This window comes from Ostrinia furnacalis, unplaced genomic scaffold, assembly GCF_004193835.3.
Source record: "Ostrinia furnacalis isolate ACB-3 unplaced genomic scaffold, ASM419383v2 OfSCF2049, whole genome shotgun sequence".
Lineage (NCBI taxonomy): Eukaryota > Metazoa > Arthropoda > Insecta > Lepidoptera > Crambidae > Ostrinia > Ostrinia furnacalis.
In genome coordinates, this window is record NW_021132288.1 from 936,546 (window position 1) to 961,040 (window position 24,495).

General features: G+C 42.7%; 1 protein-coding gene across 1 annotated transcript; it reads right to left on the reverse strand.

The window, feature by feature from the left end:
* Positions 1–7,535: 7,535 nt before the first annotated feature.
* Positions 7,536–24,463, reverse strand: Trim9 (E3 ubiquitin-protein ligase Trim9). The gene is made up of 17 exons (XM_028306767.1): positions 23,665–24,463; positions 23,496–23,591; positions 23,126–23,359; positions 20,108–20,146; positions 19,803–19,937; positions 18,345–18,483; positions 16,655–16,891; positions 16,446–16,613; positions 16,086–16,253; positions 14,776–14,883; positions 13,330–13,442; positions 11,332–11,470; positions 10,493–10,729; positions 10,130–10,315; positions 9,797–10,000; positions 8,944–9,116; positions 7,536–7,894 (listed from the first exon to the last, which is right to left on the reverse strand). Exons 1-17 carry the CDS (start codon positions 24,343–24,345, stop codon positions 7,763–7,765), a joined length of 3,189 nt encoding a protein of 1,062 aa, XP_028162568.1. The 5' UTR covers positions 24,346–24,463; the 3' UTR covers positions 7,536–7,762.
* Between the last annotated feature and the right edge of the window lie 32 nt (positions 24,464–24,495).

A 24,495-nucleotide genomic window follows, 5' to 3' on the forward strand; every position in this document is an offset into this window, starting at 1 on the left:
CGTAACAACGAGGAAGCTCTGAACGGATTTTGATGGAACTTTACAGTATTATTGTTAACCCAGAATAACATATAGGCTATAATTTATGACGATCTGTGACAAACTAAATTTCACGCGGGCAAAAGCTAGTAATTTCATAATTTGAAATTGTGTGTGTGCTTGACATATACAGGGTGTTTGGCGGAAGGTTAGACAAACTTCGTGGGTGTATAGATAAGGTCATTTTAAGAATACAAGTTCGCCCATTTGACCCTAAGTGAGCTACTTTTTTTTAAATTGATATTTGTTTTTATTTATTTTTTTCCAAAATTTGAAAAGATTATTAGCAATTTGTATTGCCCAAATTACTAATAGTCCCATTAGCCCCTCGTGTTAACCTAAATAAGCTTGTATTACGAGTGGGCTCACCACAATAGTCGAGCGGCGGTGGGATACGAATCCGCGTTCCTCGGATCTCGAGTCGGCCAGTCCAACCACTTCACCGTTCGGATATCTTTTTACTATAATACCTAACTTCTTAAACTGTGTAAAATTACTTGAAACTTCTACTTTGTGTAGGTCATTAATGTTCGTTTTCACCAACAATCTCTAGTTTTTAAGTGACCTAATGAATTTTGTTTACAGAGGGGTTACTTAAAAATTAGAGATTGATGGTGAAAATGGGTTTATGGAACCTAAATCTACCAGTATGAGAAATAATGATGATTCCATGCTTCTGAGGGCATGTGACGTAACGTAATTGAGTTCGACAAACTTTATACCCGTGTGTATCAGTGAGTTGTCGAGATTTTCCTTTATGAAGACGGCTCATATTCCGCTTTTGTTCTACAGCTGGAGAGGCGAGCTCCTCTTCGGCGCATTTTATCGTAAATATACTTGAAAATATTATCCAGGAGAGTTATAAATCGGTACTATGGAACTTAATTATAGATGGTCTGTCTACCTTGTGGGTGGACGTCTCTCGCTGCGGTTTCCACTATGACTACTAGGCCTCCACTCCAGAACCTTGCTGCATATTTAGGCCGTCCGCGCACTACATAAGTGTAGGTATTTATTTTTATACTTTATGCCAAAATTTTAACATATGCATTGTCGACCAGTTTACGTTCAGGTATGTGTACTATCTTATAAAGGTAGCAGGAAGGCTGATTAATGCAGACCGTTATCAACGGGTCAATCTGGAAATCATCATTGGGGGAGGCCTAAGTTCAGCAGTGGACGTCCTGTGGCTGAAATGATGATCATGATGGAATCTAAATAGGTAACTCAAAGGTTGACTGACTGACATAGTAATCTATTAACGCACAGCCCAAACTACTGGACGGATCGGGCTGAAATTTGGCATGCAGGTAGATGTTATGACGTAGGCATCCGCTAAGAAAGGATTTTACGAAACTCCACCCTTAAGGGGGTAAAACGGGATCCACGCATACGAAGTCGCGGTCGGCCGCTAGTTATTTTATAATGATAAAAAATTAAACTAATGAAAAAAGACCATGAGAGTTAAAACGACGCCAGTTTATCGCAAAAACATTGTCATGTTTATTTTCTATTAAACTCTTTAGTGTTCATAAATCTTAATGACTATAAAAAGTCAATAGGTATTTTATAGTCCTTAACTAAGGTCCTAGCACTTTACAATAACCATAAGTTGAAGTTATGTGTGAACAATATTACTTTTTAAAGTGCCCGCGTAATGTGTTACAGCCAGGCGGTTCATAGTCCCACAATGATAGAAGACGACCCATTATTACGATTATAACATATTAATTATACTAGTTACTGCTCGCAGCTTTGACTGCATGGATATTATTTTGTCACATAAAGTCTCCCACAAGGTGGACCGACGACCTGAAAGGTAGCAGGAAGGCGCTGGATGCAGGCCGCTACCAACCGTGCGATGTGGAAGCCATTGGGGGAGGCCTATGTGCAGCAGTGGACGTCCTGTGGCTGAAATGATGATGATGATGAAAGTATTTTACGTGCCTGCGCCTAAATAAATATAACTTTGTAAAATCTATAAAGCGTTCTGAAAAATTTTACCAAAAGCATAAAATTAATCTATACTATTCTGATTTTTTTTACCAAAAGCTTAAATTAATACGGTACATACTTATACTTTTTTACTCGTCCGTGTTCTTAACATGTGATATTATGGATAATGTGGCCGTGTATTCCCAAAAACATGGTCGTCAATCTAAACACAGTCTAATTGATTTTATCGTTCCTAATTTGAGTTTGATTAATTTGAGTTTCATCTAAATCAAAATTAAAGAAAACCTTAATTACCACTTAGTTCAGCCTAAAGTCAAGCGACATAGGTCTACTATTCAAAATTGTGAACCAAGGCTAGCTCTTTATTAATTTTGTGAAACACAAAACAAAACCTACTCAGTAGCCTTGGGTCATTATACCCCTAAATTCGTGTAGTGTAGGGTGTTCCCAATTTGTGGATGTCCTTCAAGATTCTGGTTCAAGAGATATTTGTAACATCGAATATTTTTGGCACCAGCTTCTAGTGTTTCACGCACTAGAGCTTAGAGGCGAACTCTTTGAAAAGTGTCTGTAATCCTTCCTTATTACACCAAATATGCCACCATAATTGACAGTCATATACTGGTCAATCAAAATTTTCATCAGTTTAAATTATCTGTCCTGACAGGCATTGAGATTGAGACTAGTTTTATTAACTTTTTCTCAACTAAATTAAGTACCTACCTACCTAACTAATATCATAGCGTCGTCATGGTAATTTATTTAGTTTTCATTGAAGAAACACGACCCTATCTATTTTTCTACTCTGTCGGCGGAACCATTCAAATTTTGACCGTAACTATAACGATAATCGGGGGATTTTGTATGGAGTTTGAAAGATTTTTGAAGTTTGTCAAAGTTAAAGTAAGATGGTGCAACCCAGCGTAAATATTGTCCCAAATATCCTGACTTCAACATGGTATCCCTAATCTTTTGTAGGCTGAATAATAAACACTTCGAATGCGAGCTCTTGGCCTATAAATTGGTTTGCTAAGGGACTAGTATTATATTATCTGTGGTATTAGGATCTCCGGATCGGAACTCCTATCTTACGGTGTTTAATTTATCAAACAACCATAGTTTTTAAAAAAAATGACTAGGTACCTAGTGAAAAATGTCGATTGATTCTGTAGAGTGCATTACCGCAGCAAAATTTTTATAAATGTTGTGCTTTAGAGAGTCGAGAGTATAGCAGATATAATTAGTCCATCGTGAGCAGAAATTTGTCCACTACCTAATAGCAAAATTCGTTCAAATTATAGTTTTAAAGTTATTAAGAAAAAACAGATTTTGCTGGGGTAAGGTAAGTGCCCCCTACTTCGGTATATTAAGGCTCTTACGACTTTAACATTTTATTTAAAAATAACCAAGCATGATATCAGTATGAAAGCTTTTGTATGCTAAACTTTGGTCTTTTGACAGTAAGTTAATACATAATTTATTTAATACGAAATTGACGATATTACTTACCTGAAATATTCATAAGAAATAATGTGTCTAGTATAATATTTTGATTTCGTACCCATAAAATGTTGATTTGTTATTTCTAGCGATATGTGAAAATATTTATATAACCATTAGAAATGTGGGGGGACGTACTTACCCCCCGCCCTTCGTACCCATAAAATTTTGATTTGTAACCCCCCCCCCCTTCTCCCCATAATCCCACCCCTGGAGCTGTTTCAAGTGGAGCGACAACGGTACCAACTTTGTAGGGGCCGCCACGGAAATAAGAAAACTCTTTGCGGATGAAAAGGATGGCATCTTGGCAGAAATAGCCGAAAATTTAGCCAATAATTGTACGACCTGGCACTTCATTCCGCCACATGCACCTAATTTCGGGGGATTGTGGGAGGCGGGAGTTAAGTCCGTCAAACACCACTTAAAACGTGTGATTGGAACGTCCACTTTAACCTTCGAAGAGATGGCGACGGTACTGGCACAAGTAGAGGCATGTTTAAACTCTAGGCCTTTGTCAAGACTGAATGAGGATGCAGAAAATTTAGACGTCTTAACTCCGGGTCATTTTCTAGTTGGAGAGGCTTTAGTCACGGCACCTGACTATAATTATGAGACCTCAAATGTAACCTTACTCAGAAGGTGGCAATACACACAAAGAATGACTCAGGAATTTTGGCGAAAGTGGTCTCAAGATTACTTAAACCAATACTTTCACAGGTACAAATGGTCAACTCAAGCGCCTCAACCAAAAATAGGAGATATTGTGTTGGTCAAAGAGGACGGTCTTCCCCCATCTCGTTGGCTGTATGCTAAAATTATCGAAGAGCACCCCGGTCGTGACGGAATTACGAGAGTGGTTACATTAAAATGCAAAAATTCTATAATCAAACGATCTGTTAACAAATTGTGTATTTTGCCGGTAACTGAGTGAAATCGTTTATCTTAAATTTTTGTAGGTACATCGTTCGTTCGTTTCAGCCGAAAGACGTCCACTGCTGGACAAAGGCCTCCCCCAAGGATTTCCACAAAGACCGGTCCTGCGCCGCTTGCATCCAGGTACTTCCCGCGACCTTCACCAGATCGTCGGTCCACCTAGTGGGAGGCCTGCCCGCGCTTTTGTAGGTACATACTAGTAAAAATCATGCATGAATGAACTTGTTACTTCAATTTTATTTTACATTTTTATCAAATTATATTATTTCTCACTCGATTTAAAGTAGGACAAGATATCGAAAAACTTGTTACTGATTCTGAAAGTGCTTCATGAGCGGTACTAATAAATAGATTATATTTTATTTATTAGGTATATGTGCAGGTACTTATTATATACACGATAGTGTGGGTATGGGAGTAATTTGTTTCTTAAAAATTAAAAACGAATATTACGTATCGAAATAATTTTAATTTAAACAAATCAGTCATAAATGTAAGTACATTAGTGTAATTAAACTATTGTATAAAAATGTTTGATGAAGAGAAATGCCAGTTTCCTCATAACATTCGTTGCGTAACTTTAAATTTTAACAAACGTTTGAATGTGCATATTAATTGTCGTCACGGAGTCATTATTGTCTTCGTAGCACATATCAACTGTAGATGTACTGTAGGTGCTTAGCTTTTTGAATATTTCATATGATAAGTAACAGGACAAGTAACAAGACATTTTACACCACTCTTCCGTATATCGAGCAAATTATGACAGTAAGAATTTTTTGGAATTGCAAATCTAAAATAGCAACCCATTTTAATACACTTATTCTAAAGTAATAAAATCACATAATATTAATGTACAAAAATATTTAGATATGTACGTTTAAATAGCAGCCACGCCTGTGCGTTTACAGTGTTAACCATTTGTAGAAGTTTAAACAATCCATGTTATATCATGTATTTGGTGGGTAATGGAATTTAATAAGTTAACTCAGGTACCCATAAAAGATTTATCTGCACCAAAACAGTGTCAAAAATAAAGGCAGTGTTTAACATCTATAAAAAAACTTAATGCTAAAGATTATAATTTATACATAAAAGAATATAAATTATTAAAATGTCATGTTAAAAGACAGTTTGTTTAAGTACAAGTAGGCTCATCCGCAAAGAGATCACAATACAATTTTACAATAATGCCAAGTTATTAAATTTATATAAAAATTAAATGAACACAATCGTATTGATTCAAATCATGAAACTTAAAAAAAATACAAATATAATTAAGTTCACGCAAAAGCTTGTTTACTTACATACTACGTGCCTATCCTACTTTTTATCAATAAAATATATTAAGATTTTAGTACCATATGACTTATCATCTACTGGGCGGCTACATACAAGGTTATTTCATAGGTAATGTAGTCTAGTTTTGGACTATAGTCGTCTAAACCAATAAATAGTAATATTAATTTTGTTGGGATATGGAAGATCAATGTTCGTTATTTCCATCTAAGGTTTAGAAAATCATTAAGAAATCGGTTCTCAATAAATTAACTCTGTAGCGAGTCTTCGTTAACACGTGTAGTCACAACTGACAATGCAACCTCTGTGTTGTTGATTATAATAAAAATAAAGTATTTCCTGTAACAAGAATGTAAAAGTCCTGCGTGCAGCGCGTAACTATGTAGTTATTTATTTCATACATATTACGGTAAACAGGATATTGTCTTCAATAACATGCGCGTGCATCGAAAAATATGGAATGAAAACATAATAAACAAAGTTTCACTAATGATATCAACCACGGCAGTGGCATATTTAGGTTACCTGTGCACGGGTAAACCAGTAAGAAGCCTCAATAAATCATGTACTGTCAGCATTAAATATATCTTTACAGTGAAAATGTCACTATTGCCAACAACGTTAACTATCTATTGCCGGTCATGTCGTCTCGTTCTATCGCAAAGAATCACCATTTGGTGAGAGCGAGAGCAAAAACGGAAATGTATAGTTAACAGTGTGGCCGATAGTACGGTGGGGGGCAGTCAGGATGTACGATCGTGCTCGTACATATTTGAAGCTGTATAGGCGCGTTTTTTGAGTTGAAACAGATGGATCGGGATTAGACTAAGAGCTGGTGAACGCCTAACCTACGTCATTTTATAAAAGCTGAAAGTTTGTCAGCGTATGCTCCCAATATAGGATAGAATGTTGGTGAATCATGAAGATTGGGTCATCGTGGCTTTGGCAGCTATCCTAAAAAAACTGTCTGGCAGGGAGTTGGAACTGTCAAAACTGTCTGGCTGATGTGGAAACTCACGCTGGCAAACTTTCAGCTTTTATAACGTAGGTCTGGCGGTCACTAGCTCTTAGTCTAGATATCTACACAGGTGTNTGTCTTGAAATATATGGTAAAATCTGAGTCTATTGATTATATTTTAATTAAATACGATGTAAAAATATTTTTTATTTAATGTACGCAAAGTGTGAAACGGAATAGATTTAGTGCTGGGGTATTTGTTGAATAACAAAATCGATTATTTCCGCGGTTCATTAATCGATTGCAGTGAATACTAAGTTATTAAAAACATCAACTATATTTTTCGATTGTTGACTTTAATAAGCGCATTGAAAATAAATTAAAGTTTTTAATTTAAAGAAATAGAACCAGTACTTTTTAGGAATCGTTTTTTTTGAACATGAAGTCTATGGAATTAGAATATTATCAATAAAAAATGTTACAATAATATTTGTAATTAAAAAAAACATGTTTTTTGTTAAATAACACCTATACAAAATATTTATCTAAAAGTAGGTTTTACTAACTCTTAAAAAAAATCGATAGATAAATCGCTATGGTTTAGTTATGTGACATCTCTATAACTTTCAAACTCGAAACGTCATACGAATCATCTTACGTGAAAAAGACTATAAGAGCTGGTGAACGCCTAACCTATGTCATTTTATAAAAGCTGAAAGTTTGTCAGCGTATGCTCCCAATATAGGATAGAATGTTGGTGAATCATGAAGATTGGGTCATCGTGGCTTTGGCAGCTATCCTAAAAATCTGTCTGGCAGGGAGTTGAAACTGTCAAAACTGTCTGGCTGATGTGGAAACTCACGCTGGCAAACTTTCAGCTTTTATAACGTAGGTCTGGCGGTCACTAGCTCTTAGTCTAGATATCTATACAGGTGTATCTTAAATTACTTTTACTTCTCACTCAGCCGATCTGCCCCGGTCTCGCAGCGGCTTAGCCCCATCCTCTCGGCTGACTTCTCTCTCGGTGGACCTGCCCCGGTGCCTGGTCTCGCCGGGCCCCGGGCAGGACTGTGTTGGTCACTCGGCCCGCGGGAGCGCTAATAGCGCGGGAGGCGGGGTCAGACCGGGCTGCAGAGTTACCGCCACGCCCCGGTTGAGAGAGACAGCCGGGTAGAACGCCCCGCGGAGACCCGTGAACGCTATGTCACCCTGTGACGTAAAATCTGTGTTTTAATGTATTGGTTATTGGTAGTTTATATTCGTGTCCACGTATCCCGCGACTAATAGTTGCTGCGTATCCCTTCTGTGCTGTTCTAATTTTTAAATATAAATTAATACATTGATTCATTTTTCTACTTCTTCTTCTAACACCAGGTTCGCCGGTAGGGATGCGCAGTAGCTGATAGGGCTTCCTGCTGAAAATCAGTGTTGGGACATCCTACAAGGTGTCCCAACTAAAACTGAGCGGGCGCCCTATTAACATGCATTTGTCTGTTTCTTTTCATTTTAACCATTGTATTGTCATAATGTGTGTTAATAAAGTTATTTATTATTATTATTATTAAAATTGAGTTGATTAAAATAAGCTGAATTAGTAGTTAAACGGAACAGTGCAGCAGTGATTGACTGCGGCTGGACATAATTATAATTTTATGATAAAACTAGCGGTCGCCCGCGACTTGGTACGTGTAAATTCCCTTTGTACCCAGTTAGGGGTGGAGTTTCGTGAAATCCGTTCTTAGTGAGCACCTACGTTCTAAAAGGAAACCCCATGCCAAATTTGAGACTCCTAGCACTTGTGGTTTCTGAGATTTCGTGATGAGTGAGTGAGTCAGTCAATCAGTAACCTTTCGCAATGTATAAATGTAGATTATGTCACATTTCCATAAGTAAGCAAAGAATTGGCCTGATTGTAGTGACGCTGCTGCCTGCTGCATGACAATAGTTACGAATGGATGCACTGCTATTGTGTGACGTCACAGCTGTCGTGTGGAGGAGCGACGCCGCGTGACGTCACTGCGCGCGAGTGTACCTGCGGCCGGTCGTCGACGGTGAAGCGCAGCGTGCCGCGCGTGAGGTCCAGCAGCACGCCGACGGTGGAGGCGCGCGCGATGCCGCGTGTGACGTCATAGCGCGCGGGTGTACCTGGGGCCGGTCGTCGACGGTGAAGCGCAGCGTGCCGCGCGTGAGGTCCAGCAGCACGCCGACGGTGGAGGCGCGCGCGATGCCGCGTGTGACGTCACAGCGCGCGGGTGTACCTGGGGCCGGTCGTCGACGGTGAAGCGCAGCGTGCCGCGCGTGAGGTCCAGCAGCACGCCGACGGTGGAGGCGCGCGCGATGCCGCCCGCCGCGCGCCCGCCGTGCGCGCCGCCGTGCACGAACCACGAGCGCGTGCCGTCGATGTACATCGCCCAGCCGAGCGCGTCGCTGCCTGAACGGGACAAACGAACAATTATTCACCTGTGACACTTCTATCTAGCGTTAGAGTCATAAAGTTAATATACCTAGCGGAATAGAGCAACAAAGAACTGAGCGAGCGAGATGTCACTAGCAGCAACACTGATAAAAAGAGATGCGTGATGCCCTCACCGTCGCGTTTTTTTTTGCAACTACTACGCACTCCAATGAGTGCTAATGAACTGTCTGCTGACTACTACTGCTGAGTGCACGCGCTGAAAATATGAGCTTTGAGATTTTTTCAGATCTTACGTGAAATAGTGCTTAAAAACGTGATGATTGTGGTTCAGTGATTGATTAATGGTACATAATAGTAAAATAATACTGACACACAAATGACATCCAGCGTCTTCCCAAATCGGCAGCTCATGGTTGTTGCTCTATTCCGAAGGTATACTATCTATAAATATTAGAGTAGATAAGGAATATGACGTCAGTAATTCTCAGATTATCATTTATTTTATAGCAGCACCAATGAGACTTCGGCCTGGTTCAGAGTTAGACAGCGATAATAAATCGGTTGCTGGGCAGTTCTCGTACATTTGTATCAAGCCGTAACCACACGGTTACCGCTCAGTGCCTCGCCAATGTAAACCACTTAGAAATCGCGCGGTTATCGCGGGTTTCTGAACCTTTAAGTTTCAACCAACTCACCAAGCATTTTATCCTTAGCAACGTCAGCCCTCGCGATCCCAAAGGCCGGGTCCGCGTCTCCGTCGTAGTGGTCCAATCTCAGCCTCCAGTAGTGCAGGCCGCGGGCTAGCGGCTGGTCCGCTAAGGCCACGCGAGGCTCCCAGCCAGCCGCTTTGGCACTGAGGCCGTATGGGCTTAAAGTGATCCCGCCCCTTATTAAAACAACTCACCAAGCATTTTATCCTTATAGCAACGACGGCCCTCGCGATCCCAAAGGTCGGCCTTTTAGGATCTGCTAAGGCCACTGAGGTCGTATGTGCTTAAAGCGACCTCGCCCTTATTAAAACAACTTACCAAGCATTTTATCCTTAGCAACGTCAGCCCTCGCGATCCCAAAGGCCGGGTCCGCGTCTCCGTCGTAGTGGTCCACTCTCAATCTCCAGTAGTGCAGGCCGCGGGCTAGCGGCTGGTCCGCTAAGGCCACGCGAGGCTCCCAGCCGGCCGCTTTGGCGCTGAGGCCGTATGGGCTTAAAGTGACGCCTGCCCATCTATTAAAACAACTCACCAAGCATTTTATCCTTATAGCAACGTCGGCCCTCGCGATCCCAAAGGTCGGCCTTTGGGATTCGCTAAGGCCACTCGAGGTTTCCAACTAGCCGCTTTGGCACTGAGGCCGTATGCGCTTAAAGCGACCCCGCCCCCTTTAAAGCAACTCACCAAGCATTTTATCCTTAGCAACGTCAGCCCTCGCGATCCCAAAGGACGGGTCCGCGTCTCCGTCGTAGTGGTCCAATCTCAGCCTCCAGTAGTGCAGGCCGCGGGCTAGCGGCTGGTCTGCTAAGGCCACGCGAGGCTCCCAGCCAGCCGCTTTGGCACTGAGGCCGTCTGCGCTGAGCGTGACCCCGCCCCCGCCCTCCGCACCCCCGCATCGGGCATCCCAGGTAAACCAGGCGACTGGAAAAGTATTTGTTGTGACAGATCTATACTAATATTATAAAATGCGAAAGTAACTATGTCTGTCTGTCTTGCTTTCACGCCTAAACCACTGAACCGATTTTAATGAAATTTGGCATGGAGATAGTTTGAGTCCCGGTAAAGGACATAGGATAGTTTTTATTCCGGATTTTGAAACAGGGACGCGCGCGATAAAGTTTTTCTGTGACAGACAAAATTCCACGCGGGCGGAAAGCCTACTAGGCTATGAGTCAATGTCTTATTAATTAGTTGTTTCTATATTATTTTAGTTCGTAAGATAGTTAACAGATGGCGCTGTGCTGATTTGTTTCGCGGTGTTGAAGTTTTAGCGACTCGGATGTAAAGACTGCTCTCCATTGACATTATTATTATTAAAGATCCAATTGTACCAAGCAATAAATATTTATGACTATGACTATAACTATTCTAGTAGTTAAATTATGTCACTTGAGAATTCAAGAATTAGATTAGACCCGATAATATTTGGGTACATTCAGCTCGCTTACGTGCTTACACTATACACTCTTAATCCTTGCATAATAGAGCACAGTTTTGCACTATGATAGCCTGTTTTTACATACCAGGCGAGGTCTGCAGGCCAATCAATTCGCTATAGGGTCCCTCGCCGGCACCGTTGAATGCTTTCACGCGCGCACTGTAGAGGGACGCGTAGTGTAGCCCATCTATCGTGCACACCGTTTCGCGTCCGCAGTATACCTCCTGGAAATTAAACTTTGTGTTTATGACAATACGGGTTAAAGTTGCACGAAGTTTGGCCTATACTCCTCACGCTGACCAGACGGGTTCTGGAGGATTAAGTTTAGAAACTTGTTCCTTTGTCACTGGGACATCTATGGGAAGAGTAGGAGTAGTCCTGTTCTACTCTGCCGGAACCACATGCCCAATACTCAATACTCAATATGTTTTTACATGCCTTTTGCTGGTTGCATTTTTGCAGACGTTTCATCAGACAATCAGAGCTTATGGCAGCGATTGATTACCACTGTGGTGACCTATGCACGTGCTACGAGAAGAGACCAGTCGAGTCACACCAATGAGAGTATAACGGCCAGCCCCTGACCATACTCTTCTGGTTAGCAGGTTTTTGAAAACATAGGCGTACGCAGGAGGGAGGGGAGGGGGGCTCCTGGAAGTCTTACTTAACTTGCCCCTCCCTAGGCCAGCAGCTGGGTACGCCCATAATAGAGCCGCTGTGTGCTATGTACAAGCGACATCAAATCAAGAATCAAGACAAATACTGCGGAATCTTAGTGTAGTAGTAATAAGTGCTAATTTGCAACGAAAATAGAAGGTGGAATTTTGTAATCCCACCTGGAGGGAAAGTACTCTTAATATTGTAGATAGAAAAAGTTTCTCAAAGAAATCATTCCTTTATTTTTGAAAAGAAATAGAACTGCATTCAAAGATTTCAAAAAAATTGCTTGCCACACCCTGGAATCGAACTAACTAAAATCTGTTAAAAATTACACCCGTATTTTTATTGCATCGATCGACAGGGTTAAGTATAAGGATGAAATCTCTCTAACAAACTTGATAAATCAAATGAAAGGAAACCATGAAATCTTAAATTATTTGAATTATTTACAGAAAATTTTATGGTATGGTGGTGAATTTTTGAAAAATTTACGAAAATCTTTGAATGCAGTTTTCTTTCTTTCCAAAAATAAAGGAATGTTTTCTTTGAGTTAAATTTTCTAAGTACGGTATTAAGAGTACTTTCCCTCCAGGTGGCATTACAAAATTCCACCCATTTATACACTAGCCCCGCTCACCCGGAAGGGCCCGCCCAGCCCGTCGTCCAGCTCGAGCACGTAGCCGCGCACGCCTCCACCGCCATCTATACACTAGCCCCCCCTCTCTATACACGAGCCCCTCTGTATACACTAGCCCCCCTCTACACACGAGCCCCGCTCACCCGGAACGGCCCGCCCAGCCCGTCGTCCAGCTCCAGCACGTAGCCGCGCACGCCTCCACCGCCATCTATACACTAGCCCCCCCTCTCTATACACGAGCCCCTCTGTATACACTAGCCCCGCTCACCCGGAAGGGCCCGCCCAGCCCGTCGTCCAGCTCGAGCACGTAGCCGCGCACGCCTCCACCGCCATCTATACACTAGCCCCCCCTCTCTATACACGAGCCCCTCTGTATACACTAGCCCCCCTCTACACACGAGCCCCGCTCACCCGGAACGGCCCGCCCAGCCCGTCGTCCAGCTCCAGCACGTAGCCGCGCACGCCTCCACCGCCATCTATACACTAGCCCCCCCTCTCTATACACGAGCCCCTCTGTATACACTAGCCCCGCTCACCCGGAAGGGCCCGCCCAGCCCGTCGTCCAGCTCCCCCCCCCCCTTTATAAACTATAGTCTGGTTCGTGAGCACGTAGAATTTTGTCCAATGACCCCAAGCTACCCGTCCTTATTGCTCGCGCGTAATCATGTTGCTATCGAGCTCGCACACTCACTGCGGGTGCCAGTCGCACAGTCGCGACAGCAATATAATTACGTGCGAGCGATAAGGATTCTACGTGCTCACGGACCGGGCTTTAGCTTTGCTCACCCGGAAGGGCCCGCCCAGCCCGTCGTCCAGCTCCAGCACGTAGCCTCGCACGGCGGCCGGCGCGGCGGGCACGCGCCACACACGCTTCCACCGCCATCTATACACCAGCCCCCCTCTGTATACACTAGCCCCCCTCTATACACAAGCCCCGCTCACCCGGAACGGCCCGCCCAGCCCGTCGTCCAGCTCGAGCACGTAGCCGCGCACGGCGGCCGGCGCGCGCCACACACGCTTCCACCGCCATCTATACACTAGCCCCCATCTCTGTATACACTAGCCTAGCCCCNGGCAATAAGGTCCAAATTGACGTGGTAAGGTATACCTTTTTCATTCGTTCGTTCGATTCAGCCGAAAGACGTCCACTGTCAGACAAAAGCCTCCCCTAAGGATTTCCACGAAGACCGATCTTGCGCCGCTCGCATCCAGGCACCTCCCGCGACCTTTACCAAATCGTCGGTCCACCTAGTGGGAGGCCTGATCACGCCACGTCTTCCGGCTCGTGGTCGCCACTCAAGAACTTTCCTGCCCCAGCGGCCATCAGCTCTACGAGCTATGTGCCCCGCCACTTGATTTTAGCGATTCTGCGGGCTATATCGGTCACTCTGGTTCTCCTACGGAAGGTATACCTAGTACGCGACTATTCCACCGCCATCTCGGGCGCGCCCGGTTCTGCGCGGAAATAACACGTAAGAAAAGGCAATAAGATCCAAATTCACGTGGTGAGGTATACCTAGGACGGGAATATTCCACCGGCATCTGTAGAAACGGCCTTTACGGCCCGCTGTAGAAACATAGCGTAAGACGGCAGAGAAAGATACAAAATCATTCTTTGTCGTCTTAATCAAACAAGAAAGTTTTCATATTTTTGGACCTTAACATAAGACAATAAAATTCAAGATAAGGGTTACTATACAATCATATCATAGAAGTGGAAAAGTCAAATGGTTTAAAAGGGCGCTCTTTCCATGACAACTTTGGATGCTTAGAATAATCATTGAAAAAACTACATTTAAACTTATTTCTTTTTGAGTATGTTCCATAAGTTAGAATTAGATATAATAACGTAGGTATACAAGTAGGACTTATCCAAGGCTAGCTGAAATGCAGTATTTAATTGCCAGTTCTTTCCCGTCAGTAATTGCTAGGTAATTGGCTCCATCAAGGATTTCTAGATATTACTCAACATTTACTAGTTACTACGATTAAATCACAACACATGTTTGAGTTGCGTAAAAGATTAAATAAGACTTCATATAATATTCTTTTTCAATGAACTTAGGACTAGTTATATTACCTGATGATTTCATTTGTTGCTCTATTGCTGCATTCCCAGAAAGCATAAAATATTTGTTTATTTTGCATAAATCGGTACATTAAATACAAATAAATAAATACACTTTTAATACTATTATATTAGTGACACAATTTATTTAGCCCCCATCAAACTAAGCAGCGCCGAAGGACAATANGCCGCGCGCCCGCCGTGCGCGCCGCCGTGCACGAACCACGAGCGCGTGCCGTCGATGTACATCGCCCAGCCGAGCGCGTCGCTGCCTGAACACGAAAAATTATTCACCTGTGACACTTCTATTTAAGTCCAGTCAGCGACAAACAGTTCGTGACACCCAAAGTAGCCAAAAAGTTCGCAACGCGTATTTGTTACAATTCGTCGCTTGCCTCTCTAACTGACGTATCTGACATTTTTTTCGAAACTGAGTTATCTACACCATCTTAATCAATTTCGCAAGACGAATCGATCTGTCTAATCTCCTGAAAATTTTGTTAAATGTCAGTTACGTCAGTTAGAGAGGCAAGCGACGAATTGGAATATGGTTGTGTTGCCATCTTGTTGGCACTTATGTGTCACAAACTATTTGACGCTGACTGTACTAGTAGAAGGACAATGACGTCAGTAATTGCAGCACCAAAGAGACACTTCGGTTGGTTCAGAGTTAGACAGCGATAATCGCGGTGCAGTCCTGTTGTCCCCCCTGGTTGGCCCACCTGGAGAGCACACGCGGTTGCTGCAATGGGCAGTTTTTGTACATTTGCACCAAACCGTAACCACACGATTACCGCCTCAGTGACTCGCCAATATGAACTGCATACTACTACTACTGCATAGTGGTCCAATCTTAACTTCTAGTAACCACGTGCTACAGGCTGGTCTGCTAAGGCCACGCGAGGCTCCCAACCAGCCGCATTAGCACTGAGGCCGTATGTGCTTAAAGTGACCCCGCCCCTTTTAAAGCAACTCACCAAGCATTTTATCCTTAGCAACGTCGGCCCTCGCGATCCCAAAGGTCGGCCTTTGGGATTCGCTAAGGCCACTCGAGGTTTCCAACTAGCCGCTTTGGCACTGAGGCCGTATGCGCTTAAAGCGACCCCGCCCCTTTTAAAGCAACTCACCAAGCATTTTATCCTTAGCAACGTCAGCCCTCGTCGTCTTTGGCACTGGGGCCGTATGGGCTTAAAGTGATCCCGCCCCTTATTAAAACAACTTACCCAGCATTTTATCCTTAGCAACGTCAGCCCTCGTCGTCTTTGGCACTGAGGCCGTATGGGCTTAAAGTGACGCCTGCCCATCTATTAAAACAACTCACCAAGCATTTTATCCTTAACAACGTCGGCCCTCGCGATCCCAAATGTCGGCCTTTGGGATTCGCTAAGGCCACTCGAGGTTTCCAACTAGCCGCTTTGGCACTGAGGCCGTATGGGCTTAAAGTGACGCCTACCCATCTATTAAAACAACTCACCAAGCATTTTATCCTTAGCAACGTCAGCCCTCGCGATCCCAAAGGCCGGGTCCGCGTCTCCGTCGTAGTGGTCCACTCTCAACCTCCAGTAGTGCAGGCCGCGGGCTAGCGGCTGGTCCGCTACGGCCACGCGAGGCTCCCAGCCAGCCGCTTTGGCGCAGAGGCCGTCTGGGCTTAATGTGACCCCCCCACCAATTTAAACAACTTACCCAGCATTTTATCCTTAGCAACGTCAGCCCTCGCGATCCCAAAGGTCGGCCTTTTAGGATCTGCTAAGGCCACTCGAGGTTTCCAACTAGCCGCTTTAGCGCTGAGGCCGTATGCGCTTAAAGTGACCCCGCCCTTATTAAAACAACTCACCAAGCATTTTATCCTTAGCAACGTCAGCCCTCGCGATCCCAAAGGCCGGGTCCGCGTCTCCGTCGTAGTGGTCCAATCTCAGCCTCCAGTAGTGCAGGCCGCGGGCTAGCGGCTGGTCTGCTAAGGCCACGCGAGGCTCCAAGCCGGCCGCTTTGGCGCTGAGGCCGTCTGGGCTTAATGTGACCCCCCCACCAATTTAAACAACTTACCAAGCATTTTATCCTTAGCAACGTCAGCCCTCGCGATCCCAAAGGCCGGGTCCGCGTCTCCGTCGTAGTGGTCCAATCTCAACCTCCAGTAGTGCAGGCCGCGGGCTAGCGGCTGGTCCGCTAAGGCCACGCGAGGCTCCCAGCCGGCCGCTTTGGCACTGAGGCCGTCTGCGCTGAGCGTGACCCCGCCCCCGCCCTCCGCACCCCCGCATCGGGCGTCCCAGGTGAACCAGGCGACTGAAAAAGTATGCAGTCGTGTAAGAATGGGCTACAAGTCAATGTCTTAATGTTGTTCTATATATTTTAGTTCGTAAGATAGTTAATAGATGGCGCTGTGCTGATTTGTTTCGCGGTGTTGAAGTTTTAGCGACTCGGATGTAAAGACTGCTCTCCCTTGACATTATTATTTAGTGATGGGCCGACTATGGTCTTTGCCGACTAACCGACTAGCCGACTAATCGGTTTTCAAATTGCCGATTAGTCGACCGACTAATACCTACTAGTCTGAAGAATAACATCTAGATTTCTCAAAGAAATAAGAATAATCTAGATTTCTTAAGAGATAATTTATTATAACTTCTTGATAAGATTTATTTAATATGAGAAAAAATAAAAAGCAACATTACCATCACCTAACAGTACCTAAGGTAGATGTCATAATTTTCAACGGCGGAGGGATCAGGGGAGGTGACAATATGATCGCCTCCTGCTGGGCTAGGATGCGCGCCGTGATATTATTATCAACGTCAAAATGTATGGGAAAAAATAATAAAATGGCCTGATAACCGCTTATCGGCGGCGCGCATCCTAGGCCCACTGATTATTATGGTCAGCGAGCTGAGGTCGTGGGGGTCGGTACCCCCGCCTGCATTGCACGGACTACCACCACCGTCGGATAGGCAGGGCCCGCCATACAGGTGGGCAATTGCCGGGACGGACTGTGATAGTTGATGGCTTTGTCCGGATTCCCATAGTTCTTCACACTAAGGCGATTGAAGGATTTCAGGGGTTATTTATGTGGGTATTCCTCATCCTTCCGATGAGAGGAGTCCCACATAATCTACCACTTCCCCGCAGGGTAGGTATGCAATTCCATGCATTTTCCCCCGAAAAGTGTCATAATTTTTATATGGACAAATTGCATAAACTTTACACATTGTGATGATTTCCTGGTATTTTTAACTAATCTTAAATTTTTATGAATTTAGACTGATTGCCAAAATTTTAAATCAGGTGAAACCACTTTTACTGATTTTTGCAGTCAAAAGTGGTTTAGATAAACGCCCTTGGTCTACCTCTTAATCATCTTGGTGATTATGAGTTTTATTTCATTCACTTATTTAATTTTGTGATGCGCCGATTATAATCGGCATATTTTGCCGAATAGTCGTCACTAGTCGGCCGACTACAAATGATGCCGAATAGTCGGCTTTCCCGACTAGTCGGCGACTAGTCGGCCCATCTCTAATTATTATTTAAGATCCAATTGTACCAAGCAATAAAGATTTATGACTATGAATTTGACTATAACTATTCTAGTAGTTAAATTATGTCACTTGAGAATTCAAGAATTAGATTAGACCCGATAATATTTGGGTACATTCGGCTCGCTTACGTGCTTACACTATACACTTTTAATCCTTACATAATAGAGCACATTTTTGCACTATGATAGCCTGTTTTTACATACCAGGCGAAGTCTGCAGGCCAATCAATTCGCTATAGGGTCCCTCGCCGGCACCGTTGAAGGCTTTCACGCGCGCACTGTAGAGGGACGCGTAGTGTAGCCCATCTATCGTGCACACCGTTTCACGTCCGCAGTACACCTCCTGGAAATTTAACTTTTATGAGAACCAGGTGGTTGGCATGTAGAGCTTTTTTTATGTTTCCGTAGACAATTTAAGCAGATTGATGAATTTTTTGGCGATTGCGACTGATTGATATATTTTGATCGGTTGATTTTTGCGATAGTGTATGTGGTGTCCGCTAGAACTCTGTTGGGTTCCGCTGCTGCTATGTGGAAGGGCCCGCCCAGCCCGTCGTCGAGCTCCAGCACGTAGCCGCGCACGCCTCCACCGCCAACTATACACTAGCCCCCCCTCTCTATACACGAGCCCCGCTCACCCGGAAGGTCCCGCCCAGTCCGTCGTCCAGCTCCAGCACGTAGCCGCGCACGCCTCCACCGCCATCTATACACTAGCCCCCCCTCTCTATACACGAGCCCCGCTCACCCGGAAGGTCATATCAATACACTAGCCCTCCCCCCTCTATACACCCCCCCCCCCTTTATAACAATGAACTTAGGACTAGTTATATTACCTGATGATTTCATTTGTTGCTCTATTGCTGCATTCCCAGAAAGCATAAAATATTTGTTTATTTTGCATAAATCGGTACATTAAATACAAATAAATAAATACATTTTTAATGTCATTATATTAGTGACACAATTTATTTAACCCCCCAGCAAACTAAACAGTGCCAAAGGACAATACACAGATATCTATGACTAACATCGCAAAAGCGAAGTGTTCACAATACAGTAGAGTATTTTAACCATGACTTTGTTTGTATTTCGTGGCTATAGCGCGAACAATTCATTAGATAAGCTGTCTATTGTTTTCATAATCATGTACTGTGATGTTACCAGTATTGTTGTTGGCTTGGCGAACTGACAAACAAGAACCAAAAAGAAGCTGTATACATTTTATTTAAAAGTTATCTTTGCAAATGCATTTGTGCACAGTCACTGTCTTCAAAAGTTTAATATATTGCCATCCTCCAACAACCATATTTGATTACTTAGCCTCAAAGTAAGCTGGTGTATGATGCGTGCATCAAATCATAACTATAGGTAGGTATGCCATTGCATCAACATAAAGTGACTTATTCCTTTTAGACAAAGTGGCTTCATTACAGGAATGACTTACAGAACTTTTCTGTGTTTAATTACTAAGCTAATCCTATAAATACTAGTTATGTACTCACGTATGCACTCGATGAAGTTCATAGTCCGCACAGTGCGCAGTACGGGCTCTATATCGAGTGTCAGCGCCGGCGGATCCGGCGGCGGGCTGAGACTCGAGCAGAGCCCCGACGCGGTCTCTTGCGCTCGCGTCGACAGTATGTTCCCTACCTAAATGAAAACAATGGACAGTGTTAGTAGCTCTTCTGGCTTCGACATAAAGTTTATCATAGTTTGCAACGTGTGCAGTACGGGCTCTATGTCGAGCGTCAGCGCCGGTGGATCCGGCGGCGGGCTGAGACTCGAGCAGAGCCCTGAGGCAGTCTCTTGCGCATGCGTTGAAAGTATGTTCTCTACCTAAATTAATACAATGGACTGTGTTAGTAGCTCTTGTGGCTTCTACATAAAGTTCATTATAGTCTGCAACGTTCGCAGTGCGGGCTCTATGTCGAACGTTAGCGCGGGCTGAGACTCGAGCAGAGCCCCGACGCGGTCTCTTGCGCTCGCGTCGACAGTATGTTCCCTACCTAAATTAATACAATGGACAGTGTTAGTAGCTCTTCCGTCTTCGACATAAAGTTCATAGTCGCACCGTGCGTACGTAGTAAAGGTTCTATATATATTAGGGTGGTCCTTATTCCTAGGAAAACAATTTTTTTTCTTATATTTTGCGGGGCACCACGTAATTTGAATATATACCATATGAAAGTCTTTCATTATTTTTTTTTAATTTTTAAAAGACATTTAGGGGTCGCTACCAAGGTTTGAATTTTAAGTAAAAACTAAATCTGTATTTGTTAGATTCATTTATTTTTAAAGCCAAAGCCAAATAAAAATATTACAAAATTATTGTTGTTGCTGTGAACTAAGATATTATGTACAATGTACATATTTGAATCAATTATTTTTAAGATATAAGAGTTTACTTGTTAGTATCTCGACGCGTCGGTACCATGGTCGGTATAGAAGAGGGGTTGAGGGGAGAAGGGGACAAGAAGCGATTGTCTATTCTATCTATGCGATGTTCATTTGTACGTAAAATGTGATATAAACACTTAAATAAAATATTTATGAAACCATGATTTAAGATTTTCAAAGCTTTTGTAAATATTTTGACAGCTGGTAGCGACCTCTAAATCTTAACTAAAAAAAAAACAAAAAAAGCTAATTTCATATTTAGAGGTATATAATCGAATGAGAAAGTGCCCCGGGGATAATTCAAAAGTCGAAAAATAAGGACCACCCTAATATATTATATATGTATCTCATGGTTTCCCAATTTTTTTTGCCAAGGAACCCTAATTGATTATACTTTTCCTAGCGGAACCCTACTTTGATAAATGGAAATTTAAATGAAAAACTATAAAGTTTTTATGCAAGTATTTGAAAACAAGTCGGTGCGCGCGAACAACGTCGGTCACGAAACGTGGGATAATATTTTTTACGGAACCCTTGCGGCCTTTCCACGGAACCCCAGGGTTCCGCGGACCACCTTTCGGGAACCGCTGCTATACGAGGGCTGCACTAAAAGTATCGGGAATGGAATATTTCCACTGTTCCTATCATATTAAAATATTTTTAATTGCAAACTCCTTGGTTTTAAGCATCGAATACCATTTATTTATTTAAAAAAAGATTCTCGGTCTTATCACAAGGTCTTGTGAAACTTGTTTAGTCGTTGAGAAAATGGAATTGACTCGAGAAAATTCAAGAGCGATGATTTATTATGACTTTCGGAGTGGTTTAACACAAAAACAGTGTGTTGACCGGATGATTTCTGCATTTGGTAATGAAGCCCCATCCAAAACCACAATTTATCGCTGGTTTTCTGAATTTCAACGTGGACGTGTCAAGCTCAGTGATGATGTGATTCAAGGATCTTACCAGCACAGTCCTCTGATCTTTGAAACGCAGAGCGCATGCAGTTACGAATAATATACTAACACACTTTTATTAATTCTAGTTAATTTCGCGGATGTTTTAGATTTTAAACGGAATCACAGTTTCTTTCTATTCTTGTTTATACTTGACACTTTTTCAACTGACAGAAGTTTTTTCCTTCACAAGATTGTCACTATCTATGTCTATGTTTACTTTTGTAAGGAGTTTCTAAGTCTATCAACTCCAACACTTTCCCTAAACATTTACATAGTAGGTACACAATCCTAGCGCCTGGCGTAGAACTGCATATGACGGACGAGGTAGTGCTTGTACAGTAGCCAGGCGTGCCACAGGACTGAAGGTTTGGTCATAGTCTACTCCTTTCCTTTGTCTGTATCCTTTTACGACAAGTCGAGCCTTGTATTTGTCGACCGAGCCATCTGGATTTCTTTTGATCCGTAAAACCCATTTGCATGGAAGTGCTTTTCGTCCTTTTGGCAGTGCACACGGTGTCCAAGCGTTCAGGTCTTCGAAGGATTTCAATTCGCTATCCATTGCCCTTTGCCATTCTTCGCGATCGTCCCTTTTCATAGCGTCTGCGAAATTGTTTGGAAATGTTTCAGTAATACAGACGTAATCTCTTAGTCTCTCAGGACGTCGAATCAGTGANAGTCAAATTTCGCGGAGAATACTTTAAAAAGCAATAAATACATTTTTAAATAGTAATGTTGTTTCACTTCCTTGATTCCCGAAAATTTCAGTGCCGCCCTCGTATCTGTCTAAACTAAAAAAGTATTTTTTTAATTTATACATTTAACTGTTAACAATTGCAATGTTAAAAGCATAATGTAAGTGTGCATTAACATTGCTAAAGTGGCAGGGAAGGTTGTTTATAATAATGAGTATAAATATTTACATTAGTTAAAAGGATTTTACTTTATACATGTAGCTTACTAGGTAAACAATACCTACTATTAGAATAAAAATAATTGAATTTCCTGTGATTTTCCAATTAGAAGCAGTTTGATATAATTAGTGTTTGAATTTGATAGCATAGACATTACTTTAGTTGATAAAATAATACACTAATACTATCTATTGAGGCTAAAGTACTATCAAACTGCATTTGTATTTGATTTATCAGTATTACGTATTACCTCATTCATACCTACTTGATAAAATACCTATATCAATGTTTACTCAATATCATACCTACAGACAGATTTAGTATCAGAATGGCCTACTTATCAGTAATACAATAGCTGACGCCCATTTAGTGGTTGACTAATCTTTATAAGTGCTTTGTTTTTATCTTCTATTATTTATTTGATAAATACACTCTTTGCTCTATAAATTTATAGTCCCAGGACCAAACAAATTTTGGCCAAAATATTTAGAATATTAGTACACCAAAATGTTAATAAAAGGTAGTTAACACTACTTAACAATGTTTCAAAGAAACCATTTCTCTAATTTTAATTCATGAATAGTTTTGTAAACAAGTTAAATTGTAACTTTGTGTTAACTAATTGTAAAGGTGGAGTAATCTGTTGAGATTACTCCATAATGGTTGGTGGTGTCCCTTTACAATTATTAAGATGGGTTAATAAACAATTGAATAGTACCTGTAAGAATGCTGCATGATCAGCTTCCTTGAGAGCCTCTATTGAGAAGTGTAAAAGGGCAGTAGCTTCTCTAAGTTTCTGAGCTGCCTGAGAAGTCAACGAGCGCATGTTAGCCACAGCTTGGGAACGGGTGTTCCGTGCAGCTCTAATCAGCTCATCGCGACGTAGCTCTATGGCACGAGTCACTTCTGCACAAGCACTATCTATTTGCCTTTCTAATTCTTCACATGATTCCTGTAACAATTAAAAGCTATAGAGTGCAGGAAACAAAAGGATACACCTTAGTGTAAAAAATAATATTGGTCTACAAAATAGAAGATGTACGAATGGAGATCCACCAAAAGTTTGTGTTTCAGGGTTTGTAACTTACATTAATTTTTTCTCCTGAACCTTTGACTAGCTGGATGTATTCAGTCATAGCTTTGGCTTGCTCTGACAGTTGCTGCAGTGATTGTGATAATTCAGTCTGAAATCAGTAACAATTAGAGTGTATCTTGAATCAATTAAATTATTGAGACAAGCTGTGGATCATAGCATACCTTATTGGCTCTAGCAGCACTAGATAATTGTTGTGTTTCATGAGTTGAGTGTCTCTCAGCAAGGCAACGTTGACAAATAGGGACTAGGCAAGTGTTACAATACAATACTGGGGAAGATCCATGGTCACTACAGGTGGTTCCAAGTGCTCTTAGTTCGTGTTGAGCGAGTGGCCCACGCGTGGGATGCCAGGCGTCTCGGCAGCCGGCGCAGTAGCGAACAGAGCACTGCTCGCATCGTACCACAGCTGCTCTCTTTTCACCTTCACACATCTGACACGCTTCTTCAGCTGGTGGCGCACCAGTAACACCCCCAAACCGCTCCACAATCGTCCGCATAACGCGAAACGGCGGGAGCCCCTCAGCCCCATTGTCATCTAAATAAACCAACTTGCTGCACAGGGGACAAGTCAAGCTAAACGCAGCGGACGGATACACAGGCGCGGCCGGGGTTCCCGCGTAACTGTTAGGCCTTGATCCACATACCACACCGCTGTCAGTTTCACTGGACACAGAGGCCTTGTCTGCCTCATGGTAATCTGTTGACGCTGCCGAATTATCCGCCTCATGGACATGGCACTGGAGGCTCACCGCACAAATACGACATAAAGCATGACCACAGGGCAGCAGCACTGGTTCCTTGTAGAATTCCTTACAAACAAAACACCGAAGTTCTTCTTCCATATTGGACAATCGTATTATACTGAACCCATTGTATGTTAAACGTGGTGAAACTAACTGTTTAATTTATTTTATTGTTTTTTACAAAATAAATAAATTGTATCACACTGCTCGCAAGGCATGTTTTGAGAACTGNATCGCTGAACGAATGAA